Source organism: Aulonocara sp. 'chitande type north' Nkhata Bay, linkage group LG13, assembly GCF_057382095.1.
Source record: "Aulonocara sp. 'chitande type north' Nkhata Bay isolate Kocher_YH1m ecotype deep benthic linkage group LG13, A_spYH_male_GT1.1, whole genome shotgun sequence".
NCBI classification, from domain to species: Eukaryota; Metazoa; Chordata; class Actinopteri; order Cichliformes; family Cichlidae; genus Aulonocara; species Aulonocara sp. 'chitande type north' Nkhata Bay.
The window spans coordinates 23,682,232-23,701,560 of NC_141356.1; the positions used below are offsets into that span (position 1 = coordinate 23,682,232).

At 38.9% G+C, this 19,329-nt stretch overlaps 1 protein-coding gene across 5 annotated transcripts in view; it reads left to right on the plus strand.

Annotated features, from left to right (window-relative positions):
• slka (STE20-like kinase a) overlaps positions 1–19,329 on the plus strand; it is a 21,157-nt gene continuing 1,828 nt past the window's right edge. The window contains exons 1-20 of one of the 5 annotated variants that reach the window (XM_086259298.1): positions 6–127; positions 232–619; positions 3,563–3,727; positions 6,201–6,249; positions 6,744–6,893; positions 7,902–7,974; positions 8,328–8,522; positions 8,738–8,819; positions 8,956–9,087; positions 9,246–10,460; positions 10,557–10,687; positions 11,172–11,295; positions 11,610–11,789; positions 13,235–13,327; positions 14,912–14,983; positions 15,984–16,113; positions 16,748–16,872; positions 16,962–17,156; positions 17,690–17,815; positions 19,075–19,188. In XM_086259298.1, the coding sequence (XP_086115424.1) occupies positions 470–619; positions 3,563–3,727; positions 6,201–6,249; positions 6,744–6,893; positions 7,902–7,974; positions 8,328–8,522; positions 8,738–8,819; positions 8,956–9,087; positions 9,246–10,460; positions 10,557–10,687; positions 11,172–11,295; positions 11,610–11,789; positions 13,235–13,327; positions 14,912–14,983; positions 15,984–16,113; positions 16,748–16,872; positions 16,962–17,156; positions 17,690–17,815; positions 19,075–19,188 (3,501 nt within the window). In that variant the 5' untranslated portion in view covers positions 6–127; positions 232–469. Of the gene's footprint in view, positions 620–3,562; positions 3,728–6,200; positions 6,250–6,743; positions 6,894–7,901; positions 7,975–8,327; positions 8,523–8,737; positions 8,820–8,955; positions 9,088–9,245; positions 10,461–10,556; positions 10,688–11,171; positions 11,296–11,609; positions 11,790–13,234; positions 13,328–14,911; positions 14,984–15,983; positions 16,114–16,747; positions 16,873–16,961; positions 17,157–17,689; positions 17,816–19,074; positions 19,189–19,329 lie in introns of all 5 variants that reach the window. The other 4 variants (XM_086259297.1, XM_086259299.1, XM_086259300.1 and 1 more) reach the window with 4 other exon arrangements.

Genomic DNA, 19,329 nt, shown 5'->3' on the forward strand with positions numbered 1-19,329 from the left:
GCAGCTTGATGCTAGTCCACTAACTTGTGTGTGGTCAGTCAACCTAAGCATGAGGTCCGTTGACTGCGTTTTCGTGTTGGTAACGTTATACGATTAAAGAAAATATTCTGTCGAAAGTGATGATATGGTAAATATTTTTTCCGCTTCGTTTAATTTTGTTCGCTCAAAACGGAAACACGAGCCTCTGCGGAACAGCTAACTCTTCTCTGTATCCCTCATCTCCTCCGACAGCGTCCTGTGAAGGCTGCTAGCTATGATGTGACTGTGATATCCGCCGTCGAGGGAAGTTATAATTGACATTATCATAGCTGAATGGCTAAAGCACCGGTCTGTCTGGCTTAATTTAACGCTTGAATGCTCTCATTTCGATAGCCTTTTGAGCTCCGCGTCGGAGGGAACCGCTATATTTTCTTGGCGGAAATAACCGAAGAGAGCGTACTCGCGGTGCTGTAGTTCACACCTAAAAAAGATGTCCTTCTTCAATTTTCGCAAGATCTTCAAACTAGGGCCGGATAAGAAAAAGAAGCAGTATGAGCATGTACACAGAGACGTCAATCCTGAGGAGATATGGGAAATTATTGGGGAACTGGGAGATGGAGCCTTTGGGAAAGTGTACAAGGTAAGTTGACGTGTTACGTTACATCCGCCTTTGGTTTCCTGCATTTCTTTATAGACTAGCTTCAGTCGTTTCTTCGCATGTTGCTGTCTCGAGGTCATAAGCTGTAAAGCTGACAGCGATGATTACAGCTCTTGTTTGGGTAACATATTCCAACCTCGGCCACCTAACCCTCAGCAAATAACATATTTGTTTCATATAAATCATGCAGGAATTGACTAACTGCTAATATCCTGTAAAGAAATGTGACCAGCAGCTGGGATCTTAAACTCAATTAGTTTTTGGATATTTTCTATTTAGCAGGCTTAGCACAGGCTTTGCGTCACTGCCGGAGTATAGACATGACTTTACCAGTGAGTTGCACTTGGGGTTGTTTAAAAACTGATAAAGGTGTGGTCCACATACAGAATCAATATGGCCTCACATGTGACATGTTGGATTATTTGGGCCTGTGACATGTCAGGACAACCACAATAAATAGTTTAAACTAATAAAATGACAGAGCAGGTGCACCCAGACTTTTAAAAAAAACACACACTTTATGCTAATTACTGTGACAGGTGCACAGCTGGGTTTAAATTAGGGCAGTGGTTTGTCACATCTGGTTTGTCTTCACTAACCCATATATATAGGAACTGTTACAACAATTTGATGACATAGAAGAGTACCTGTTTATTATTTTGTTTAGGTTTGTTTTCCTGCTGAGAAAGTCAGGTATGCCTTCCAATGTTGTAGTTTGTTGGTGTATAGTTATGCTACATGGAAAAATATTCAATGCTGTGTCCTCCAGCTGTAATCTCTGCTACTTTACTTACCTTTCCAGGTTATCTCTGCAGGAGTTTGCTCTAGGCTGAGAACACACTTTAGAAAAAGTTAGTGTTTGTGTACTTGTAGCACAAGTAGATTAACTTGGTTAACTTGTATTTTTTTAAACATAGTTTCTTTTAAATATTTTTCAATGTATATAACTGTTTTAGTAGATTAGTGAAAAATAGTTTCCACAACCTTCCATGCCTTCATGCCTCTTTTTGTTTTGGCACTAATCCCTGTTAAAGAGCTTTCTCTCTCTCTCTCTCTCTCATTGTGAGCTACTTAACGCTGTTCCTTCCTGGTGCTCTTGTGTTCAAATAATGCAGCAAATGGCCCATAAATCTTAATTTGTCTTCACTTATTTCCTAGTCTTGTTAGCTGATTGGCTACACGAGATGAGAGCCAAGAAATACTTGAGTGCCTTCTCACACCAAAGTATACAAAATATACACCTGACTCCCAGTTATCACTTGTGTGAGCTCAGGTGAAGATATCTTTAATCAGGCCACATTAGTATGAAAGCGCACTGTGCTTTCATTTGCTACTTCACAGGCTTCTGGCAGCTAACTCCTTTGGGTGGGGTCGCAGAGTTTGCAAGCAACATGTGAATCAGCTGTTCAAGTGAGGTCAACCGGAAGAGAGAGAATTCTTAACTAGTAGATGAATGTATTACATGTTAAGTGTTTCATAGACACTTTTAGTACTGCAAACAAACTGCTTATATAATTCTTTCCATGCAATGAGTCATTTTTTAAAAATCTGATCTACCTATTCAAAGATAGACCTCTACAGGTGGTGCGATATGGGAGTTTTCATTTATCAGCTATTTATTCACATTAAAGGTTGGGTTTTTTCTGGCTCAGAATGGGCCTTCAGGGTGTTACTATACACGTAAGCATGATGGTCTGCAAACAAAAAGTCTATGTTACCTTATTTAACAGAGGTACATACATTTTTATTGTTACTGTTTTTGGCTGTTTTACAAACATAAATATATTTAAGCTTGAGTAAATTAAACTCCAGAGTTCAGATGAATTTTTTCTGACAGACGGAAATGTATTTATTTATTTAATAAAGTAAAAACTCTGCGTTCATGGATGTACATTTGAATAACCAGTGCTGAACTGTCAATGATTATTATTTACAAAGAACCACAAAGTTCGCTCTCCCTCCCTCTTAAACATGATTATAGCACTCCTGCGCTCTCATTTAATTCCTCAAAACAGATCAACATTAAGCATTTAGCACATTAAAACGTCATGTTCATGATGAGCAAAGGTCACAGGCTCTTCTTTAATGAGTCAAGTGACAGACAAATTATGGTGTCTCTCTTCACTGTAAAGCTAATATTGAATCTGCATGTAAGCGATGGCCTGTGCCTGACAGGCATCAGCCACTACAAAGGGAAAAAGAGGCAGGCAGTGTGTCAGGTCAGAAGAGTGTAAATATAGGGTCTGACACACTCTGCTGCAGTTGGTCTTTACACTCCCTCCCTTTTCTTTTTCCCTAACTCCCTGAGATTGTGTCTGTATCCATAAACATTAGGCCCTAGGCTGGCCTTAAAATAACTTCCCAGTGCTTTATTTCACAGGTTCAGTGATCATTTTTATTGGTCTCCTCGGTGCAGCTCTATCAGGAATGAGAATTTAGGGTTTGAGTTGTGCAATAAATGGCACAAACCTGTTAAATCATATACATATTTGGTATAATAATCACTGCAATGAGTGTGACAGAGTGAGATGAAAGAAAGAAAAGAGGGGAGGAAAAGGAGTGGAGGAAGTGAGCAAGCGTTGCAAGATCGGCCTGTGTTAGAGTAGCTCAGAATGACAGGATGTGTTGTAATTTTTTTTCTTTTTTTTATCAATGTTTGACAAAGAGTTGTCTTAAATCTCTGAAATGAGTTTCTTGAGATACAATCTTCTGTAAGCTGCGTAATTTATATTGCTCCAAATGACTTTTTTCTTAATGTTGATATTCTTCCATAATTCCTGTTGTGTACAAGTTACAAGTTGTTGCTCTGTAAAATTATGCTGAGCAACATTTGGCTTATAATTAGCATGATCCTTTCCCATTTTATACACTGTGTGCTGTAAGGATATACTCTACAATTTATCATTTTGTCAATGTTGCTTGCAGGCACAGAACAAGCAGAATGGGACCCTGGCTGCTGCTAAGGTTATCGACACAAAGACTGAGGATGAACTGGAGGATTACATGGTTGAGATTGACATTCTGGCCTCCTGCAACCATCATCACATTGTCAAACTGCTGGACGCTTTCTACTTTGAAAGCAAACTTTGGGTAAGTTCGTCAGTTTCGTGCTGGGAAGCAGTGAAGCATGGAGAGACAGAAATTCATTATAAGGCACCATTCGTTATGCTGTTTCTCACAGGACTTTCAGATCATTTGACTGATGGCTCATGACACTAAACTTTTCTTATTTCTTCAAGAGTTAGAATGGGTCATATGACAAGCAACAGAGGCTAATACACGACTAGGACTGCATGCTTCACTGGAGAGTACCTGACTGCTTAGAAGTAATAGGCCACATATAGTTGTTTTTTCTTTATTTATTTTTAGCTGGTTAGCTAGAAATCGACCTGATTTGTTACTGTGTTCAAAATTCTGCAAGTGAAGTCTTTGTATAAGGAAGTAAAGAAGTAATAGGCCACTACTGAGAAATGCATTATCATACTTTATACATCTTCCTATTTATAATGAGGGATTTATGTATTTAGTGGAATACTCCTCAATTTGGCCTTATTCCTATCTCCCTCAAATCATAACCAGTGTGCACAGTGTATTTTATAATGAGAAAGAACGTATAAATCTCTGAACACAGCCCCTCATCCTCATCCTGGTGTTTTACTGTGAGCACAGAGGTGCAGCTTTAATACATGGTCAGTAGATCTCATTGTGTGCAGTAAGAGGCCCCAGAGCAATTAGGTCCTAGCAGGGGGTGTCATGTGACTGTCCCTTGTGGACTGGCCACAACCATTGGAAGATAATGGAGCAGTTTTGGTGGCTGGAGAAAGTGCTTTTGAATAATTCAGAGCCGCATGCAGGTTGTCCCTCTGGCCTTTGAGTTCAAATAGCATGATGAATGTGTAACTGCCTACATTTAGCTTGTGCCGGGTGTTGAGTTAATGTATAATATGTTCATTAATTTTCTACAAAGGAAATCTGTTGCTAGAAAACAGATGTTTACTTTGACTTGTGTCTACAATCAGTGTACGTTTAGTTTAATACTCACCTGTAAACTACAAAAGAGATGGCATGAGAAAGTGTACTGCCAAATGGGAAGAACCACTTTGTTTCTTCCTTTTGTTTGAATCACTGAATAGAGGGTGGTGCTCTGTTTGTAGCTTCGATTGATTTTTGTATCATCTGATACCATGAGCTGCCAAGCAACGTGCAGGCTAAGCCAATAATGATGAAGTACTGGTCGGGTACATTACATCAGCTCTTACAACTGAGGTCAGAACCTGTGCAGTTTTACATCCTAGCATAGGGGATTAGCATTAGTTTTATTTCGTTACCTCTCTGGAACCCAAAGAATCACTGCACTTTATGAAAATTATTGCATATTTGATGAAGTTACTGATATTTCATCTTAAAATATCAGCTTGAAACTTGTAATTAAGTAGTTAACTGGCACCTTTTTATGTTGATATTTGTTGTTAAAATATCCCCTATAAAATTACACAGTTTTATATTTAAAAGCATCTCCCCTCTTTGTTTTTTCTTCCCTTGAGGAAATTTCTTCCAAGCTAGAAACGTCCAATTAAAGGACACTTGCACCCAACGTTTTAGTGTATTCCCAAGCTTTTAACATGCGCATATGTGCATACTGTTTTGAAACAAACAAAGATGGCAATAATGGATGTCTTCCTCTTACTGTTGACAGAAGCACAGTACTGTGAAGAAATGCTTTAGGCTTAAAGGGATCGTCACAGAAAACATTTTTCAATATTGTTGTTTCTATAAAGTATAAGTGTATAAATTAGTACATATTTAGACTAATGACAAACCCTCATTTACATATTAAAACCTATAAACCTTTATTTATAAACATATAAGCAAATGTTAAACATTTTAGAAATATTGTATTAAAAAATAATATTCATAATGCAAGTTAAGTATTTTAAATAACATGTCTTCTTAACTGGCATAGTATGGAGAGACTCATGTTCATAAAAATGTGCAAAGGGATTTTCTTCAGTATTAATGCAGCGGTTTAGTTTAAAGCGTGCGTGCTCATCCTAAACAAACATGTTCAAACTCTTCTGCAGTGTTTACCAAAATGAGGAAATCGTTTGTCACTAGGATCTGTGATGAAGCATACATAGTATGTGTAAAATATTTACATGCATTTTGCACTAAACATTTTTCTATACTTTTAAGAAACAATTTGTATTTTGTAGAAATTCCTATAATAGACTCATTCATCACAACCTCCTCTGTATAGTGGAAAAGGATCCCAGTCACTATCAAGTTCAAAGCTTGAACTTCTACAGATATTTCAGTTCAAGAAGGACTAAAAGACAGATGCATGTAGAATGGAAACCAAAAGACGTATAGCTCAGTATGGCTGATTGGCGTCTTGATCTCTACAGTATAATCAATCTTTTCAATAAACATCATGTTGTTCCAGCTTTTGAAAGTCGCAAATTCCTTATTTAATCAAGTCGTGTGCTGCAAGGGTAGGTTAAACTGGGACTTTATTGTATTATATAAGTGTATTACTTAATGTTCTTTTGTTCTACCATTACAGATTCTGATAGAGTTCTGTGCAGGCGGTGCTGTCGATGCCATCATGCTGGGTAAGTCCCTCATTCACTAAAGCAAAAAAAAGAGTAACACTATGAAATTCTGCAGCTTTTCCTTTTCTCCATCCTCTAGTGCCAACTCTTTTATTCCATCCAGAAGCCTGTACCGAAGGATTTTTTTTTTCCCCCCTCTACGAAGTTGGCAAAGCAATTCCAACTGTAATTATTGTAGCTCAGGTTTCAAGAAGCAGTTAAAGTACTTCTTGTTCATGCACTTCCTCTGTCTTGTTTTGAAGCCTAAAGAAACACAAAACCACTCATTTTAAAATGCAAATTGCATTGCAAAGAAGATGATAATGAATTCACTTCACTATTCAATGTTGATTCATTATGACTCGCCTAGATTTGTCTAGTCATATGTGCTTGCTGATGTAAAGGTGGAGATGACCCATTTTGTGTTTGTATTTGTGTATAACAAAGCCTACAGCAAAATATTCACTGGGAAAAATTGGGACTTTGGAATTTTCTCTGTGCATGTTTGTCCTTAGAGTTGGAGAGACCCCTGACTGAGCCCCAGATTCGTGTGGTGTGTAAGCAGACTTTGGAGGCCTTGGCTTACCTTCATGAGAGCAAGATCATCCACAGAGACTTGAAAGCTGGGAATATTCTCCTGTCCCTGGATGGAGATGTAAAACTGGGTAATTGTGTTTTTGTTTTTTTGTTTTTTTAACCATTTCTAACCATTTACTAACAAAAGGAGATATGAGAGGTTATTCCATTAAAAAAATACTAAAATCAACTAAATGTTCTCGCAGAATCAGGTTTTTGTTTTGTATTTTTTACAAAAAGCATGTTTAATAAAGTACATAGGTTTGGTTTGAATCTTTAAGTTCTGAAACCACATAACCTCTTAAGTACACGACTTACTTACTTGGGATGAATTAGTAACAAAACGGGGGGGGGGGGGGGAGGGGGGTGTCTACTAAACTCACTTTAGTATTATATTCATTCTTTGATTTGTCCTTGGCTCTGTATTAAAACAGCCGTTGTAGATCTCTTTGTAGCTTGACTTTGGGGTTGGTGGTGACAGTGCAGCACTGTGGTTTGTTTACACATAAAAATGTAGTGAGTCATCATTTGGCATCGGGTTCAAAAACTTGGAGAACAAAGTGATGTCCTTGCTGTGTGTTTTTTTTTTTTTTTTTTTTTTTTTTTTTATATATAATATTCTACCTATGTATGTGTTTTGGTGATGCATAATGTTTCAGAAGTAAGAGTATTCATGTTCATGTTGTTGCTGCAGCATCCATAGCTCCTGGCTGCCTGATGATTCATGTTCTGTAGGCAGAGGGTCATGACGGAGCCTGGCAAACAATAATTATCAAGCCAGTCACCAGGGACTTAATGATAGATCTCTTTTTCCCTCTAATGTGTGCATACTGTAAGTGTTGCAAGAAAAGAAAGCAGGCTGAAATAACTGCACAGGTAACACAACAATGATGGCCCCTAAGAGCATTATGAAAGGGAATGTGAGGCTTTTCTGCTCACTTTGGGGATAAATATTATAAGTGTAAAGCACTCTCTACTGTGTTTTGTTTTGGTAGAAAATGCTATTTTATATTTTATATTCTAGTCTCACAGGGTGCCATTTTACAGTTTAGCTTAATTCATTGATGAAAAGAATCATGATTTATTTCTACTTTCAGCTGACTTTGGTGTGTCTGCTAAAAATACCAAGACATTACAGAGAAGAGATTCTTTCATCGGCACTCCATATTGGTGAGTCACACTGCCTGCTTACAAAAGGGCATTCACCTCTTAGTATTTGATAATTGTCTCAGACTGTACCACAGCTAAGATGACAGTGGGTTTTGTTTTGTTTTTTTTTTTGTTGTTGTTGTTGTTGTTGTTGTTGTTGTTGTTGTTTTAAATCATCAAAAAATGTGGGATAACAACTCATTTGAAAAAAATCTATGTATTAAACAAACTTCCTATTTTATATTCCTTTCCTCCTGGAAAATAAGAGCATTGACCCTTAAGCATTAGAAGATATGCTGAATGACCTCATTTACCTGCATTCCAAAATGTGGGTTATTGATTGGTGGCTCTTACTGACTGATTGAATTTCGCAGGATGGCTCCAGAGGTGGTAATGTGCGAAACTTCCAAAGACCGTCCATACGACTACAAGGCCGACATCTGGTCCCTTGGCGTAACGCTCATAGAACTGGCACAGATTGAACCGCCCAACCATGAGATGAATCCCATGAGAGTGCTACTGAAAATAGCCAAGTCCGAGCCGCCCACACTCATGAATCCCTCTCGCTGGTGAGATACTGTGCTGGTGATAACTGGGAAGGTGGTGCTGGATTGTTTCCGAATGGGAGATGAGGAAATGTTGAGGGTTTGCATGTGTGAAAGCATGATAAAATATTAATGTTAAAAGGATAACTACTACTGAATTACTACATTATATAAAGAAAAAAACGGGGTACTTACTCTGTTCTGGGACCAACAAATTCAGTCTTCTTTACCATTTAAAGGTCACCAGAATTCAGCGACTTTCTGCGCAAAGCACTTGACAAGAATGTGGACAATAGGTGGAGTACAGTACAGCTTCTGCAGGTGAGCTGCAGTTGCAAACTACTATAAAACTAAGTGATGCATAAATGTCCGTCAGATGTTAATGTGTCACACTTTAAATGATTTTGCAGGATAAAATTTTTTATCTAATGTTGATATCTTTTGTCTATATATGTAGCATCCTTTTGTCACCAGTGTAACTGACAGCAGACCTCTCAGAGAACTCATAGCTGAAGCCAAAGCCGAAGTCACAGAAGAGCTTGAGGACAGCAAAGAGGAGGAGGAAGAGGACGAACCTGATACACCTCTGGTATGTAGTTTTTTGGGGATATGTGTATAACAAGCATTATAGTATTTTACTTTTTTTATCATTTAGATGAACACTTGATGTTGATAGCTTCATTAAACTCATTGCGGTAAGCTTTATTATTGCTCACTGTGGACATATTGCAATTTCTGTTGGTTTAGGCTGGTCCCGGGCACAAGCGAGCACCTTCTGATGTCAGTGTGGCCAGCTCAGAAGATGACAAAGTTCCATCAACTCCCTCCACTCTTGAGGCTGTTAAAGAAAAGATGGAAGTTGAGCCTGCTGAGGACCAGACTAGTGATAAGTTATCTGATGAAGGACTTGGAACAAGTGAGGTAGACAAGACTGAGGAGGAGAAATTAAATGAGGTGTCTGATGCCAGTAATGAAGACCTGGCATCTGGACTAGTAGAGCCCAGCAAAGATGTCATCTCACATGACTCCACAGAGCCTAAACCAGAAGAGAGTCAAGGTGAAGAGACGTCTGCTGAGCAAGTAGTTTCACAGCCAGAAGAACCTGTAAATACAACAGACAACCAAGAACTTGTCACAGAAACAGAGGAGGAACAGAAGGAGACAGAAGAAAGGATAATGGGTGATGAAACTACCCAGGTAATGGAGGAAGAAAAAGAGCCAGAGCAGGGGAAGCAAGAGAAAGAAAAAGAAGCTGGTAAAGAAGAATCCAGAGAATCACAAGCAGAACCTGAAGATGCAGAAAAAACAGAATCCATTCCAAGAGATGAGCCAGAGGTAGAAAAAGAAAGCAAAGAATCCGAGGAGGAAACGACTGAACCCAAACTAACAGGGAACACAATGGAAGCCATGGCTAATGGCACAGATGAAAATGTAAACATTGAGAATATGGAATCAGATGGAAGACACACGTTTATAAATGAAGACACAAAATTAAGTGTGGATGAGTCATCTGCTGAGCCTATAGAAACAAAACCAGAAGAGAAGCCTATGGATGAGGCCCATGAGGAGTCACAGCAGCCTGAACAAGAGAGCCAGATCACAGAGGAAGCTGAGCTAAAGGAACAAGTACCAACTGAGTCTACAAATGGCATCTGTGATGAAGTTAAAGACACCCCTGAGGATTCAGTGGTCCCACCTAAAGATTCCTGTGTGAACGAAGAAGAAGAGAAAGCAACCCACGCAGATGAGAGCACTTCCCAAGATGCTGTCTCTGTCCAAGAGAGCGAAACGGATTCAGAAGCCAAGATGGAGCAAGGAAGCCCTGCTGTGATCAGGCCAGATGTGGAGAAGGATTCTGACTCTGGGAGCAGCTCTGCTGCTGATAGCAACAGCCTCGACCTCAATCTGTCTATCTCCAGCTTCCTGTCTAAGAGCAAAGAAGGGGGCTCTGTGTCCTTGCAGGTAATACAGTCTGTGCCACTATTACACCATCAGTTATTACATTATCAACACTACCCTGATTACTCGATCCTCTAAAGCAACCCTGCTTTTTGGTAGGAGTCAAAACGACAGAAGAAGACTCTTAAAAAGACACGCAAGTTCATGGTGGATGGTGTGGAGGTTAGTGTGACAACGTCTAAGATAGTGACTGATAACGACACCAGGAATGAGGAGATGAGGTTCCTGAGGTACGTCTGTATCTAATCTGCTTGACATACAGTTGTTCTAAATGTGTGACATGACCCATTTAACTCGCCTGCCTTAAATAGTGCTCGCTCTTTTTACAACTCCCACAGCTTTTTACAAATGCCAGATGGGTTATCTCCCGTGATGAATGCCGCATTATATTACTGTCATTTCTCATGTTGCCTTGTAAAGACATGAGGCATGTTGCTGTTACTGTGTGTACAAGTGCTGTCTGACTACTGCACGACCCTCCTGTTAGTAATATATGACACAAATGTGAATCAAACATTTTAAAAAGATTCATCAAAGCACGAAAAGCCATAGAGTATGAATGAGTCACTAAAGTTGAAATAAACATTTAGATATATTTTTTTAAAAAGTCACTGATGTGCAACCATAAAATTCCATCCATGTTTTTGTGAAAAAAGTATTAGATTTTTTTTAATAAGTAAATATCATGCCCTTATATTGATATGTTCACTGCAGGCGGCAGGAGTTGAGAGAGCTTCGCCTCCTCCAGAAAGAGGAGCAAAGGGCCCAGCAGCAGCTGAGCGACAAGCTGCAGCAGCAGCGAGAGCAGATCTACAGGCGTTTTGAACAGGAAACTACTGTGAGTCACTCTGGTTGTACTGCACTAGTGTGATGGGCTTTTTTTCTTTCTTCTTTTTTTGGCATTTGGCTAGCTCCTTGAAAAACAAGCACCTTAATGTCAAATCTGGGCTAAATTTAATGCAAGTGTTTACATCAAATGTGCTGCCAGATTTTCCTTAACTGCTTAATTTTCACAATATTGGAAACTTTAATTTGCATTAAAAGCAAAATGAAAAAACGTACAAAAAAAACAAAGAGATTATGTAAAATCTAATATAAATAAATATTGTTTTGGAATAGTCAGGGTGACCCTAGTGCGTATCAATTCTGCAGGCTAAAAAGCGTCAATACGACCAAGAAGTGGAGAACCTTGAGAAGAAGCAGAAACAGACCATTGAGCGACTGGAACAGGATCACACCAGCCGGCTCCGAGACGAAGCCAAACGGATCAAAGCAGATCAAGACAAGGAGCTCTCAAAGTTCCAAAACATGCTGAAGAACCGCAAGAAAGAGGTATGACCCTGCATGTGTGTTTCTCTGTGGAAGTGGGCTGAGTAGTACTTAAATTTGGGAGCTTGTGATCCAGAGCAGCTGCATGTGATGTGTACTGCACAAGCCGTTTAATGGTGCATGTGTTTACAACTTAGCCGGTGGCTAACCTGGCTGTCTCATACTAATCCTATGGGAGTGGTGCGCCCTGCTGTATGTGTGCAAATGTTACCCAGACAGGCTGTGCTATCCTTCTCCTAGATGCTGCTCATTCATGTTGTTGTATCCATTATTCATCTGCCCAGAGGCTTCTGGTTGCAGCTTAAGAAATACTTTGCTCCTGGGGTGTGTTTGTTATTTTTAGAAAACTGTTTACAAAAAGTCAGGATAGTATCTTGACACGTTGATGTCTTAAGCTTTTGCTTGATGGTGCAGATGTTCTCATGCTTGGTCTTTATAAGTCTTTCCTGGCTCTTTCTGTGCTCTTTAGTAGCCTTTAAATGCTTCTCTGGGTGTGCCTTTTTATGTTCTTAAGGGCAGTAGTGCTTATTGCCATCTGTTGTGTACGATGATGCCTTGGTGGTTGCCATGCTCCTCCCAGTTTGATGCTTAGGCTACTTACTTGTTATTGCCATTCTACTTAATGCTGTTTTACAGGTTGGCTTGCGTTTGCTTTCTTGGTGTTTAGATGTAAAAATCCAAGAATTAGGCTATGGATAAGATGTGTTTTTTGCATTTTGTCATGTTGTAATCTTTATTGAAATGTACTGTTACTGTGTATTTAACTAACCATGTTTCTTGTATGAGTGTGTGAGGTTGCTTTGGTCATGGGATGGCCAGATTTGAAAGGTTTTTCCAAGTGGTGTTGGGCTTATTTGGGTCAAATAATAAATGCCTTTGGTCTGACTAACTGACATGGAATTGTCTTCAATAGTGCAGCAGTATTCTTTTGGAAATCTTAAGGTCAAGATGGATAAATAATCAACAGATTCATTATTAACAAAATTATAAGTCCTCTATAAATGGCAAATTGGAAGAAAACCATGTTGAACCTGCTTTATTACACTGTTAAATCTAGTTTGTAATTACAAAACAATTCCAACTCAGTTATTCTATTTTTTTCTTTTTCTTTTTTTCCCCCCACGAATCATCATGTTCATGGCTGCGAGACTTAATCGAATGCAAAGTAATGTAGGGCGAGCTGTTTTTGAGGCTAACATCTTCTGCCGTGCACAAGTCAAATTCTTTCTTTTAACATGACTCTAACTCATGGGGGTCAAGTCGACAGTTCAAAGAAACGTTAAATGCAGGAGGTGGAAATTAAGCATGTTGACTTTAAATCAGTTGGTGGCTGGATCCAGTATCTCTCCTCTCAGACTGGGCAGTGCATGACTCTTACTGTTGTTGGCCAGCTTTGTTAGATTTTCTGACTATAGAGATCAAACCGATTCTGCACATACACACTTTAGGCCATACAGGAAGTTGGACATTCACCCAAACACAAGAAAAAAGAGCTCATGAAACGCTTAAAGGAGGACCTCACACTCCTCAACACTGCAGAGGTAAAGCATCACCTTCTGTGTCTGGAGTATTATCTGTGTATGTAATTGCTCCCTATCTGCTATCTATCTACTACCTACTGAGCTGTATTGACTTTTGAATATATTCTCCTTCTTTATAAAAAAAATTTTCTAAGATTTTAATAATACCATGTACACGCTACAGTTAAATGGTTAGCTCTCACTGAATTTTGGCAAAACCAAATTTGTGCTTCAGGTAGAAGCTTTAAAAAGATAGCAATTCCCTTTATGTTACACATATATATGAAGATTTGTTCAGGAGAAATAAATTATAACATACAGTCACCAGTGAAGTTACATACAAGGTTTCTGACATTTTTTGCTTTCATGATTTCTATCCTATGATAAAGATTTAATTTTCCTACTTTGTCACACATAGCAGTGGAAGTGTTCTATTGGACTATATTAAAAAGATTTTTACAATATTCAGCCTTTTATTAAATAAAGGTAGGAGGAACAAAAAATTAAATTGCCTCAAAGGAAGCAACATCCACCTTTTACTGTTTTCCTCAGTAATGAAAAATATAATTGAACTTTGAGATTTCCAGCTGTCACCAAAAAATGAATATTAGAATCTTTATGGAAGTAAAATTTGTGGTGTGGCCACTGAACACATGTCAGTGTTAAAAATCAAATCGGGTTCTGAATATTTTTTATTTTTCCTCAGAAAATTAATCGACAAAACAAAAGAAACACAAATTTAATGTTTTAGATTTGCTTCAAATCTGAATACTTGTTTACCTCCATCTTCACTGATATGGAAAAATCATTTATTTTAACTGATGACTGCTCAAAACAAAAAATAATCATTATTAGATGCACTGTAAGGTTTTCTCCTTTGAAAAGTGTCCAAAATGTAATAACCATAACATGTAGTCTGCTACTCAATACTGCACATCCCACACCTGTCCATCAAGTACAAAACATCCCACATTGCAATTCTTCATCTTTGTTCCTGACACTACATATGTGGAATTTAATTATGTAATGCTACACTTGTCAGTGGTGATCATACAGTCTGTGGTGGTGATGATGATTCAGAAGTGTCAGATCTCATTTTACCAGCTACCTCAGGCACCATTCAGGCTCTCTTAACAAAGGCGCGACTGCAGACATAGCTTTTGTCTCCACAGTAAAGATCGTTACTGAAAGACCTTTTCAAAACTTGGTTTTCCTGCGCTCAGTCTGAGACACACAAACAAATGTCTTCTTTTCTTTGAAAGGTAAACCTTAATTTATTTTGTTTTAAATATTCTGTAAGTAGCATTGAAAGTAACAAAACTGCTTTTTTTACCAGCTGGATTTAACAAAAATGCTAAAATTCTGAGCCGCTTTGAAGCATGGCAAGACAAAGAGTTTTGACAACTAATTGATTGACTTCCTAACATTCATCCAGACCTCGCCACGAGCCTTAAACTCACCAACAATCCCAAAGTGGAAAACCCATTTTTAATGTAGGAAGGATCTGTGTGAGTGCTGAGTGAGTGTTGACGTGAGAGATCCTCAGGCTGCTGTGTGCTGTCTGTCCCTGATCAGGGCAAGTGCGCTGTGTGCTCTCCTCCACAGGCAGTGGCCCAGGTTATGATACAGTCTTTTCAGTTGTCCTCATGCGCACTCTTCAACGCTCAGATGCAGGATGTAAGTGCCCCCCCATCCCGCCCCGTATCTCTCCATCTCTGGCCCATACTTAGATGTGTGTGAAGTTACATGACAGGATAGTTTGTGATGGTTCAACACATGTAAGCATGGGCAACGTTGGGATTTTTTTCTTTTTTTTCCTTTTTGAGTGTTGTCATCACTGTGTTTGTGCAGTGGTTCTTTCTTCCTCTCTTGCTCAGTATTTTTCCTCCACCAGTTCACAAATGTTATACATCAAGTCTGTGTATTTTATATGGTATTTATCTTGTATTACACCGTTTGCTTAAGACTAGATTAAATCTGGGTTGCACCGCTGTGTGGCAGCTCTTGATGAATTCTGTCTGGATCCATGTTTGTCTTTGTCAGCCAATATAGACAGCCTGCCTTTCAGGGCAGATGAGTCACTCATTGTGTATAAGTGGATTATGAGATCACACTTGAACCATCTTAATTTGGATTCAACTGTATAATAACAGCGTTACCTTAGTTTTCTTATAATCAAGTGAGTTATATGATCAGTTTTACCTAATAATAGTTTTATAATCGCAATACAACTTACAGTTAACACTAGCTAGATAAAGTTAAATAAAATAAATAGAAGATTTGGCTTCTTATGCAATTAGTCATGCGTAATGTAGGCTGGTTTCTGGACGATGTGAATGTCACTGTAGATGTTGTCTTGCATAAAACTTTGCCACAGTATCTCTACTAAACTGTTAACTTTTCTCTCTTTCTTCACTTCCATTGTGGATCGTTGCCATCCATGAACTCTGAGTGTCTCTTTTGCTGAGTCCAGTTGATGATGTGACATCTTAGTGCTCTGTGTTGTACTGAATTTTGAAGTGAATGGCTAGATTACATTATTTTGCTTCAGGCAGATTCGATCATTAAGATGCAGTCTAACTGTGACACTGCTGTGCTTCCCCTCTCTACTTTTTGCTGTCTCTGAGTGATCTCCATGTCTTCCCCAGGCAGTTTCTCACTGCTCTTCTCTCCTCAGGAGCAAGAGTTCCTACAGAAGCAGCAGCAAGACTTGGATGGAGCTCTAAAGAAAATCATCCAGCAGCATAAAGTGGAGATTGCCACGATTGAGAGAGACTGCCTTAACCACAAACAGCAGTTTATGAGAGGTAGAAGACTCGACTCTGTTACTGCTCTGTTTTGGAGTTAATCTTTTTTAAGGGTAATTGTGTAATGTATGCCATAGGAATTAATTATTGAGCTACACAAATGATCACAGGGTATTTTAGGTTTACAGGGTCCTCGTGTTTACCAGTTGACTTGTAATTGTGTTGTAAATCTGGTGATCACTGATTCGAATTACGCTGCAGTGTTATATTCACACGAACACTGAGAACATAGTCAGAGATACCACATTTTGTGCCACTCTGTCTTAAGACTGCTGCTGTTTTAAACATGACAAAAAGGCAAACAACTTACCTCACGTATCCTGTGCAAGATTCAAGTGTCTCAAACCTCATTTTCATGCCAGACACAGACATGAAAGAAACCACAGCCTGAGATGTACTTTTATTTTTGAGTCAGCGTGTAGAGGAAGTTGATGTCAGCGATGCCTCCTTTGCTTGCCAAGTGTGTAAATTCTGACTGTGACATCCAGACGACTGAGACACTGTGTTTAAGGGGATGTGCTGCTGCCTATCCAATTTTGCCTTTTTGTTTGGTTTTCAGACCCCTGTTGGTAACCAGCAAACATGCATGCACATGTTTTTTTTAGCCTTGTTTGTGCTCACATGTGTTTTGTAGCTCGAGAGGCAGCCATGTGGGAGCTGGAGGAGCGCCATCTGCAGGAAAAGCACCAACTGCTGAAGCAGCAGCTGAAAGACCAGTACTTCATGCAGAGACACCAGCTGTTGAAAAGGCATGAAAAGGTACAAGCACAGAGTGGAACTGTAAATGTAACTGTAAAATTTAAATAACCCCACTAAAACAAAACTGTGGGCATTCGTGTGTTTTATAGGAGATGGAGCAAATGCAGGGCTACAACCAGCGTCTGATAGAGGAGCTGAAGAACAAACAGACTCAAGAGAGGGTGCGTCTGCCCAAGATCCAACGGAGCGAGGCCAAGACCCGCATGGCTATGTTCAAGAAGAGTCTCCGCATCACCGCCACAGCATCCATCACCGCAGAGCAGGAGAGAGAGCGGATAAAACAGGTAGAGGCGCTGCGAGCTCGGGCTAGTGATGTTTGACCATTTTTAAAAGAAGTGACTGGACATCAGTTTTTGTTGGGGGTTTTTTTCCTCCTCTTTCTCTCAGCAGTAATGTTTCACACTGGCTTAGACTCACACCTGGGCGCTGACCAATACAAACACAGTACCCTTTATTATTCCAGCCTGTTTGGATCTCAGACCAGAAACTTTCCAACTCACCATTTCACAATCCATACTGACGCCATCATTCTCAAGTTGCACTTTCAGTTTAGTTTTGTGGATGAAAGCTCAGTGAACGATCTTGGAGGAAATCTTAAATTTTAGTTTGTGCAAATAGTTTATTCGCTGACATTCTGAATGTTAATACGCAACATGCTTGTGTTGTTTTGTAGTCACGGTCAGTTTATTTGAAATAGACACTATGACCAAAGGCATAGAGAAAAAAAATGCATCATTTTTAGCAGTTCCTATGCCTTGTGTGAAAACCGCAAATCATGCTCACATCTGTCTGTTGTGTTTTTGTCTCCATGGTCCAGTTTGCTTTGCAGGAAGAAAAGAGACAAAAGGGCGAGAGACTGCACCAACACCAGAAACATGAGAACCAGATGAGAGATTTGCAGCTACAGTGTGACTCAAACATCAGGGAGCTGCAGCAGCTGCAGGTGGGGCTCAACGCGCTCACATTCACACTCTATCTTTTTATGTTTATCGTATATGTTTTAAACTACATTTCTATGGAGCTCCAGAGTATTGAGCAAAACACACATAACCACGTCATCCATCCATCCATCCTTCCATCCATCTTCTTAACAACTCATCTACCTTTAGGTTACAGGAAGCTTATTCCAGCTGTGATAGGGTGAAAGACTGGGTACTTCCTGTGTAGGCTGCAGTATAACCATATCAAGAATATATACAGTTTAAAAAATAATCATTTGTGACATTCAAATTCAACAGGATTCAGTAGTTTTTCTACATATTTCTTTTAATGCTAATGAAAAGTAAACATTAACAAGGCTACATTTGTAGCAGAGGCTATTTAAAACATGCAATCATAATTGTACTTGGTACTATTGTTTGAAATATTCTCACTAAATTCCATTAATATTTATGGCTTCCTTGTATATCTATCCTCTGTTTTTATTGCTTCGGTTAATCCATGCTCATGTTGCAAATGTTTATGTGCAGCCTGTAGAAAGAGTTTCTGGAGGCCGGCGGTATCGATTTCTATTAGGTGTTGCCGGTCACTTCACACTCTTACTATTGATCTTATTCTGATCACAGAGCTGAATTAAATGCTTTCTGGCAACAGTTAAATAATTAATATACTAATTATGACAAAAATGTCATTCTGGAAAAAAAAAAAGTTGAATCTAATTCATTTTTATCCAAAAGGTTAAAGGTCAGTTTCACTTTGAAACTGCAAATGCACTGCAAAAACACTTAATTCAGCACCATAACTCTAGAGCAGGTAGATACTAATCTTTCTGCTATAGCAGATTGATTCTAATCTACTAAATACTTTCAGTCTTAACTACATTTGTTATGAGTCTGAACTCGAATGGAATCTGCAGCCTGTTTGCTATGAAGTAAAACTGCAGTGCAGTAATTCTAGTTTGACATGATTATTAATTTATAAGGTTTTTTTATCATTTATTTAATACTGCATATTTAATGTGCATTTTAAGTTTTTAATCTTTAATCCTTTAAGTTTTTGCTCTGCTGACTGAAAGTGACTGCAACAGATTCATAAATGAACAGTGACTTATGAAGATTATCAGAAAATAAGTAGAGGACAAATTAAAGATGTCAGACAGCATCTATTTTTAAAGGAATAAAAAGCAAGATATGTCGCAGTGTAGGGACGTATACAGGATTCATTAATCATGACAGCACCGTGTTAACACACATTTTCTTTCAGAATGAGAAATGCCACCTTCTGATTGAACATGAGACCCAAAAGCTGAAGGAGCTGGATGAGGAACACAGCCAAGAGATCAAGGAGTGGAGAGAGAAGCTAAGACCAAGGAAGAAGGTATGCTCATTATCCATGTTTGTGACTTTATTTCTTCCATTTTCTTTCTAGTGACGCCATGTTCAGGATCCACCTGTGCAGGCTGTCTCAACAGAATTTTTCATATTATCTTCAAACTGGTTGACTCTGTTTGTATGTGCT